This window comes from Chiloscyllium punctatum, unplaced genomic scaffold (genome assembly GCF_047496795.1).
Source record: "Chiloscyllium punctatum isolate Juve2018m unplaced genomic scaffold, sChiPun1.3 scaffold_913, whole genome shotgun sequence".
Classification (NCBI taxonomy): domain Eukaryota; kingdom Metazoa; phylum Chordata; class Chondrichthyes; order Orectolobiformes; family Hemiscylliidae; genus Chiloscyllium; species Chiloscyllium punctatum.
The window spans coordinates 32,106-40,295 of record NW_027310647.1 but is presented as its reverse complement, the minus strand read 5'-3'; the positions used below and the strand labels follow the sequence as shown (position 1 = coordinate 40,295).

Genomic DNA, 8,190 nt, shown 5'->3' with positions numbered 1-8,190 from the left:
CCTCGGAGCACCGTGCCCAGTTCCCCGATCTCTCCCCTCGGTCACTCGGAGCACCGTGCGCAGTTCCCCGGTCTCTCCCCTCGGAGCACCGTGCACAGTTCCCCGGTCTCTCCCCCTCAGTCACTCGGAGCACCGTGCCCAGTTCCCAGGTCTCTCCCCCTCGGAGCACCGTGCCCAGTTCCCCGGTCTCTCTCCCCTCGGAGCACCTTGCGCAATTCCCCGGTCTCTCTCCCCTCGGAGCACTGTGCCCAGTTCCCCGGTCTCTCTCCCCTCGGAGCACCGTGCGCAGTTCCCCGGTCTCTCTCCCCTCGGAGCACCTTGCGCAATTCCCCGGTCTCTCTCCCCTCGGAGCACTGTGCCCAGTTCCCCGGTCTCTCTCCCCTCGGAGCACCGTTCCCAGTTCCCCGGTCTCTCCCCTCGGAGCACCGTGCCCAGTTCCCCGGTCTCTCTCCCCTCGGAGCACCGTGCGCAGTTCCTCGGTCTCTCCCCTCGGAGCACCGTGCGCAGTTCCCCGGTCTCTCCCCCTCGGAGCACCGTGCCCAGTTCCCCGGTCTCTCCCCTCGGAGCACCGTGCCCAGTTCCCCGGTCTCTCTCCCCTCGGAGCACCGTGCGCAGTTCCCCGGTCTCTCCCCTCGGAGCACCGTGCGCAGTTCCCCGGTCTCTCCCCCTCGTTCACTCAGAGCACCGTGCGCAGTTCCCCGGTCTCTCCCCCTCGGTCACTCGGAGCACCGTGCGCAGTTCCTCGGTCTCTCCCCTCGGAGCACCGTGCCCAGTTCCCCGGTCTCTCCCCTCGGAGCACCGTGCCCAGTTCCCCGGTCTCTCCCCCTTGGTCACTCGGAGCACCGTGCCCAGTTCCCCAGTCTCTCCCCTCGGAGCACCGTGCGCAGTTCCCCGGTCTCTCCCCTCGGAGCACCGTGCCCAGTTCCCCGGTCTCTCCCCTCGGTCACTCGGAGCACCGTGCCCAGTTCCCTGGTCTCTCTCCCCTCGGAGCACCGTGCCCAGTTCCCCGGTCTCTCCCCTCGGAGCACCGTGCCCAGTTCCCCGGTCTCTCCCCTCGGAGCACCGTGCCCAGTTCCCCGGTCTCTCCCCCTCGGTCACTCGGAGCACCGTGCACAGTTCCCCGATCTCTCCCCTCGGTCACTCGGAGCACCGTGCCCAGTTCCCCGGTCTCTCTCCCCTCGGAGCACCGTGCCCAGTTCCCCGGTCTCTCCCCCTTGGTCACTCGGAGCACCGTGCGCAGTTCCCCAGTCTCTCCCCTCGGAGCACCGTGCGCAGTTCCCCGGTCTCTCCCCTCGGAGCACCGTGCGCAGTTGCCCGGTCTCTCCCCTCGGAGCACCGTGCGCAGTTCCCCGGTCTCTCCCCTCGGAGCACCGTGCACAGTTCCCCGGTCTCTCCCCCTCAGTCACTCGGAGCACCGTGCCCAGTTCCCCGGTCTCTCCCCCTCGGTCACTCGGAGCACCGTGCCCAGTTCCCCGGTCTCTCTCCCCTCGGAGCACCGTGCCCAGTTCCCCGGTCTCTCTCCCCTCGGAGCACCGTGCACAGTTCCCCGGTCTCTCCCCCTCGGAGCACCGTGCCCAGTTCCCAGGTCTCTCCCCCTCGGTCACTCGGAGCACCGTGCCCAGTTCCCCGGTCTCTCCCCTCAGTCACTCGGAGCACCGTGCGCAGTTCCCGGTCTCTCCCCTCGGAGCACCGTGCACAGTTCCCCGGTCTCTCCCCTCGGAGCACCGTGCGCAGTTCCCCGGTCTCTCCCCTCGGTCACTCGGAGCACCGTGCCCAGTTCCCCGGTCTCTCCCCCTCGGAGCACCGTGCCCAGTTCCCCGGTCTCTCCCCCTCGGAGCACCATGCCCAGTTCCCCGGTCTCTCTCCCCTCGGAGCACCGTGCCCAGTTCCCCAGTCTCTCCCCTCGGAGCACCGTGCGCAGTTCCCCGGTCTCTCCCCTCGGAGCACCGTGCACAGTTCCCCGGTCTCTCCCCTCGGAGCACCGTGCCCAGTTCCCCGGTCTCTCCCCTCGGAGCACCGTGCCCAGTTCCCCGGTCTCTCTCCCCTCGGTCACTCGGAGCACCGTGCCCAGTTCCCCGGTCTCTCCCCTCGGTCACTCGGAGCACCGTGTCCAGTTCCCCGGTCTCTCCCCTCGGAGCACCGTGCGCAGTTCCCCGGTCTCTCCCCTCGGTCACTCGGAGCACCGTGCCCAGTTCCCCGGTCTCTCCCCCTCGGAGCACCGTGCCCAGTTCCCCGGTCTCTCCCCCTCGGAGCACCATGCCCAGTTCCCCGGTCTCTCTCCCCTCGGAGCACCGTGCCCAGTTCCCCAGTCTCTCCCCTCGGAGCACCGTGCGCAGTTCCCCGGTCTCTCCCCTCGGAGCACCGTGCACAGTTCCCCGGTCTCTCCCCTCGGAGCACCGTGCCCAGTTCCCCGGTCTCTCCCCTCGGAGCACCGTGCCCAGTTCCCCGGTCTCTCTCCCCTCGGTCACTCGGAGCACCGTGCCCAGTTCCCCGGTCTCTCCCCTCGGTCACTCGGAGCACCGTGTCCAGTTCCCCGGTCTCTCCCCTCGGAGCACCGTGCCCAGTTCCCCGATCTCTCCCCTCGGTCACTCGGAGCACCGTGCGCAGTTCCCAGGTCTCTCCCCTCGGAGCACCGTGCCCAGTTCCCCGGTCTCTCCCCTCGGAGCACCGTGCCCAGTTCCCCGGTCTCTCTCCCCCTCGGAGCACCGTGCCCAGTTCCCCGGTCTCTCCCCCTCGGAGCACCGTGCGCAGTTCCCCGGTCTCTCCCCTCGGAGCACCGTGCCCAGTTCCCCGGTCTCTCCCCTCGGTCACTCGGAGCACCGTGTCCAGTTCCCCGGTCTCTCCCCTCGGAGCACCGTGCCCAGTTCCCCGATCTCTCCCCTCGGTCACTCGGAGCACCGTGCGCAGTTCCCCGGTCTCTCCCCTCGGAGCACCGTGCACAGTTCCCCGGTCTCTCCCCCTCAGTCACTCGGAGCACCGTGCCCAGTTCCCAGGTCTCTCCCCCTCGGTCACTCGGAGCACCGTGCCCAGTTCCCCGGTCTCTCCCCTCAGTCACTCGGAGCACCGTGCGCAGTTCCCGGTCTCTCCCCTCGGAGCACCGTGCGCAGTTCCCCGGTCTCTCCCCTCGGTCACTCGGAGCACCTTGCGCAATTCCCCGGTCTCTCTCCCCTCGGAGCACCGTGCGCAGTTCCCCGGTCTCTCCCCTCGGAGCACTGTGCCCAGTTCCCCGGTCTCTCCCCTCGGAGCACCGTGCGCAGTTCCCCGGTCTCTCCCCTCGGAGCACCGTGCCCAGTTCCCCGGTCTCTCCCCTCGGAGCACCGTGCGCAGTTCCCCGGTCTCTCCCCTCGAAGCACCGTGCCCAGTTCCCCGGTCTCTTCCCCCTCGGAGCACCGTGTCCAGTTCCCCAGTCTCTCCCCTCGAAGCACCGTGCACAGTTCCCCGGTCTCTCCCCCTCGGAGCACCGTGCCCAGTTCCCCGGTCTCTCTCCCCTCGGAGCACCGTGCCCAGTTCCCCGGTCTCTCTCTCCCCCTCGGGGCACCGTGCCCAGTTCCCCGGTCTCTCCCCCTCGGGGCACCGTGCCCAGTTCCCCGGTCTCTCCCCCTCGGAGCACCGTGCCCAGTTCCCCGGTCTCTCCCCCTCGGAGCACCGTGCCCAGTTCCCCGGTCTCTCCCCCTCGGGGCACCGTGCCCAGTTCCCCGGTCTCTCCCCCTCGGAGCACCGTGCCCAGTTCCCCGGTCTCTCCCCTCGGAGCACCGTGCCCAGTTCCCCGGTCTCTCCCCCTCGGAGCACCGTGCCCAGTTCCCCGGTCTCTCCCCTCGGAGCACCGTGCCCAGTTCCCCGGTCTCTCCCCCTCGGACACTCGGAGCACCGTGCACAGTTCCCCGGTCTCTTTCCTCGGTCACTCGGAGCACCGTGCCCAGTTCCCCGGTCTCTCCCCCTCGTTCACTCGGAGCACTGTGCCCAGTTCCCCGGTCTCTTCCCCCTCGGAGCACCGTGCGCTGTTCCCCGGTCTCTCCCCCTCGGAGCACCGTGCGCAGTTTGCCGGTCTCTCCCCTGGGTGAGAGAGACAAGGAGGAGGTGTGGGGGGTTACAGAGATAGGGAGGGGGTGTAGGTGGTGACAGAGATAGGGAGGGGGTGTAGGGGGGTTACAGAGACAGGGAGGGGGTGTAGGGGGGTTACAGAGACAGGGAGGGGGTGTAGGGGGTTTACAAAGACAGGGAGGGGGTGTAGGGGGGTTACAGAGACAGGGAGGGGGTGTAGGGGGGTTACAGAGACAGGGAGAGGGTGTAGGGGGTTACAGAGACAGGGAGGGGGTGTAGGGGGGTTACAAAGACAGGGAGGGGGTGTAGGGGGGTTACAGAGACAGGGAGGGGGTGGAGGGGGGTTACAGAGATAGGGAGGGGGTGTAGGGGGGTTACAGAGACAGGGAGAGGGTGTTGGGGGTTACAGAGATAGGGAGGGGGTGTAGGGGGGTTACAGAGACAGGGAGGGGGTGTAGGGGGTTTACAGAGATAGGGAGGGGGTGTAGGGGGGTTACAGAGATAGGGAGAGGGTGTTGGGGGGTTACGGAGATGGGGAGGGGGAGTAGGGGGTTACAGAGACAGGGAGGGAGTGTCGGGGGGTTACAGTGAGAGGGAGGGGGTGTAGGGGGTTACAGAGATAGGGAGGGGGTGTCGGGGGGTTACAGAGACAGGGAGGGGGTGTAGGGGGGATCCAGAGACAGGGAGGGGGTGTAGGGGGTTACAGAGATAGGGAGGGGCTGTCGGGGTTACAGAGACAGGGAGTGGGTGTAGGGGGTTACACAGACAGGGAGGGGGTGTAGGGGGGTTAGAGACAGAGGGAGGGGGTGTAGTGGGGTTACAGAGACAGGGAGGGAGTGTAGAGGGTTACAGAGATAGGGAGGGGGTGTCGGGGGGTTACAGAGACAGGGAGGGGGTGTAGGGGGTTACAGAGATAGGGAGGGGGTGTAGGGGGTTACAGAGACAGGGAGGGGGTGTAGGGGGGTTACAGAGACACGGAAGGGGTGTAGGGGAGTTACAGAGACGGAGGGGGTGTAGGGGGTTACAGAGATAGGGAGGGAGTATAGGGGGGTTACAGTGAGAGGGAGGGGGTGTAGGGGGTTACATAGATAGGGAGGGGGTGTAGAGGGTGTTACAGAGACAGGGAGGGGGTGTTGGGGGAATCCAGAGACAGGGAGGGGGTGTAGGGGGGTTACATAGATAGGGAGGGGGTGTAGGGGGTTAGAGAGATAGGAAGGGGGTGTAGGGGGGTTACAGAGACAGGGAGGGGGTGTAGGGGGGTTACAGAGACAGGGAGGGGGTGTAGGGGGGTTACGGAGACAGGGAGGGGGTGTAGGAGGGTTACAGAGACAGGTCGGGGGTGTAGGGGGGTTACAGAGATCGGGAGGGGGTGTAGGGGGGGGTTACAGAGATAGGGAGGGGGTGTAGGGGGGGGTTACAGAGACAGGGAGGGGTTGTTGGGGGGCTACAGAGACAGGGAGGGGGTGTAGGGGGGTTACATAGATAGGGAGGGGTGTAGGGTTACAGAGATAGGGAGGGGGGGTTACACAGACAGGGAGGGGGTGTAGGGGGGTTACAGAGATAGGGAGGGGGTGTTGGGGGGCTACAGAGACAGTGAGGGTGTGTAGGGGGGTTACATAGATAGGGAGGGGCTGTAGGGGGGTTACTGAGACAGGGAGGGGGTTTAGAGGGGTTACAGAGACAGGGAGGGGGTGTAGGGGGGTTACAGAGACAGGGCGGGGGTGTAGTGTGTTACAGAGACAGGGAGGGGGGTGTAGGGGCGTTACAGAGACAGGGAGGGGGTGTAAGGGGTTTACAGAGAGAGGGAGGGAGTGTAGGGGGTTTACAGAGACAGGAAGGGGGTGTAGGGCGTTTACAGAGACAGGAAGGGGGTGTAGGGCGTTACAGAGATAGGGAGGGGGTGTAGGGGGGTTACAGAGACAGGGAGGGGGTGTAAGGGGTTTACAGAGAGAGGGAGGGGGTGTAGGGGGGTTACAGACACAGGGAGGGGGTGTAGGGGGTTTGTAGAGACAGGGAGGGGGTGTAAGGGGGTTACAGAGAGAGGGAGGGGGTGTAGATGGGTTACAGAGACAGGGAGGGGGTGTAGGGGGTTACACAGACAGGGAGGGGGTGTAGGGGGGTTAGAGACAGAGGGAGGGGGTGTAGTGGGGTTACAGAGACAGGGAGGGAGTGTAGAGGGTTACAGAGATAGGGAGGGGGTGTCGGGGGGTTACAGAGACAGGGAGGGGGTGTAGGGGGGTTACAGAGACACGGAAGGGGTGTAGGGGAGTTACAGAGACGGAGGGGGTGTAGGGGGTTACAGAGATAGGGAGGGAGTATAGGGGGGTTACAGTGAGAGGGAGGGGGTGTAGGGGGTTACATAGATAGGGAGGGGGTGTAGAGGGTGTTACAGAGACAGGGAGGGGGTGTTGGGGGAATCCAGAGACAGGGAGGGGGTGTAGGGGGGTTACATAGATAGGGAGGGGGTGTAGGGGGTTAGAGAGATAGGAAGGGGGTGTAGGGGGGTTACAGAGACAGGGAGGGGGTGTAGGGGGGTTACAGAGACAGGGAGGGGGTGTAGGGGGGTTACGGAGACAGGGAGGGGGTGTAGGAGGGTTACAGAGACAGGTCGGGGGTGTAGGGGGGTTACAGAGATCGGGAGGGGGTGTAGGGGGGGGTTACAGAGATAGGGAGGGGGTGTAGGGGGGGGTTACAGAGACAGGGAGGGGTTGTTGGGGGGCTACAGAGACAGGGAGGGGGTGTAGGGGGGTTACATAGATAGGGAGGGGTGTAGGGTTACAGAGATAGGGAGGGGGGGTTACACAGACAGGGAGGGGGTGTAGGGGGGTTACAGAGATAGGGAGGGGGTGTTGGGGGGGGTTACAGTGACAGGGAGGGGTTGTTGGGGGGCTACAAAGACAGGGAGGGGGTGTAGGGGGTTTACAGAGAGAGGGAGGGGGTGTAGGGGGGTTACAGACACAGGGAGGGGGTGTAGGGGGTTTGTAGAGACAGGGAGGGGGTGTAAGGGGGTTACAGAGAGAGGGAGGGGGTGTAAGGGGGTTACAGAGAGAGGGAGGGGGTGTAGGGGTGTTACAGAGACAGGGAGGGGGTGTAGGGGGTTACAGAGACAGGGAGGGGCTGTAGGGGGGTGACAGAGATTGGGAGGGGGTGTAGGGGGTTACAGAGATAGGGAGGGGGTGTAGGGGGGTTACAGAGATAGGGAGGGGGTGTAGGGGGGTTACAGAGATAGGGAGGGGTGTAGGGGGTTAACAGAGACAGGGAGGGGGTGTAGGGGGGGACAGATATAGGGCGGGGGTGTAGGGGGGTTATACAGATAGGGAGGGTGTGTAAGGGGGTTATAGAGATAGGGAGGGGGTGTAGGGGGGTTACAGAGATAGGGAGCGGGTGTAGGGGGGTGACAGAGATAGGGAGGGGGTGTAGGGGGGTGACAGAGATAGGGAGGGGGTGTAGGGGGGTGACAGAGATAGGGAGGGGGTGTAGGGGGGTGACAGAGATAGGGAGGGGGTGTAGGGGGGTTACAGAGATAGGGAGGGGGTGTAGGGGGTTACAGAGATAGGGAGGGGGTGAAGGGGGGTTACACAGACAGGGAGGGGGGGTAGGGGGGTTACAGAGATAGGGAGGGGGTGTTGGGGGGCTACAGAGACAGGGAGGGTGTGTAGGGCGTTACAGAGATAGGGAGGGGGTGTAGGGTGGTTACAGAGATAGGGAGGGGGTGTAGGGGGGTTACAGATGGATGGAGGGGGTGTAGGAGGGTTACAGAGACAGGGAGGGGGGTGTAGGGGGTTACAGAGATAGGGAGGGGGAGTAGGGTGGTTACAGAGATAGGGAGGGGGTGTAGGGGGGGGTTACAGAGACAGGGAGGGGTTGTTGGGGGGCTACAAAGACAGGGAGGGGGTGTAGGGGGTTACACAGACAGGGAGAGGGGGTTACACAGACAGGGAGGGGGTGTAGGGGGGTTACATAGATAGGGAGGGGGTGTAGGGGGGTTACAGAGACAGGGAGGGGCTGTAGGGGGGTTACAGAGATAGGGGGTGCAGGGGGGTTACAGATAGGGTGGGGGTGTAGGGGGGTTACAGAGATAGGGAGGGGGTGTAGGGGGTTACAGAGATAGGGTGGGGGTGTAGGGGGGTTACAGAGATAGGGAGGGGG

At 65.0% G+C, this 8,190-nt stretch overlaps 1 protein-coding gene across 1 annotated transcript; it reads left to right on the top strand.

Moving 5' to 3' along the window:
* The first annotated feature begins 1,841 nt into the window (after window positions 1-1,841).
* On the top strand, window positions 1,842-4,061 carry LOC140474280 (uncharacterized). Its single transcript, XM_072567680.1, has 2 exons — window positions 1,842-3,141; window positions 3,499-4,061. Exons 1-2 carry the CDS (start codon window positions 1,842-1,844, stop codon window positions 4,059-4,061), a joined length of 1,863 nt encoding a protein of 620 aa, XP_072423781.1.
* The last annotated feature ends 4,129 nt before the right edge of the window (window positions 4,062-8,190 follow it).

Excerpts from the sequence above, each read along its gene's own strand:
- LOC140474280 (XM_072567680.1), top strand. The coding sequence starts at position 1,842 with ATGCCCAGTTCCCCGGTCTCTCTCCCCTCGGAGCACCGTGCCCAGTTC. Across the intron at positions 3,142-3,498 it reads CCCTCGGTCACTCGGAGCAC|CGTGCCCAGTTCCCCGGTCT; the intron begins CTTGCGCAATTC and ends CCCTCGGAGCAC.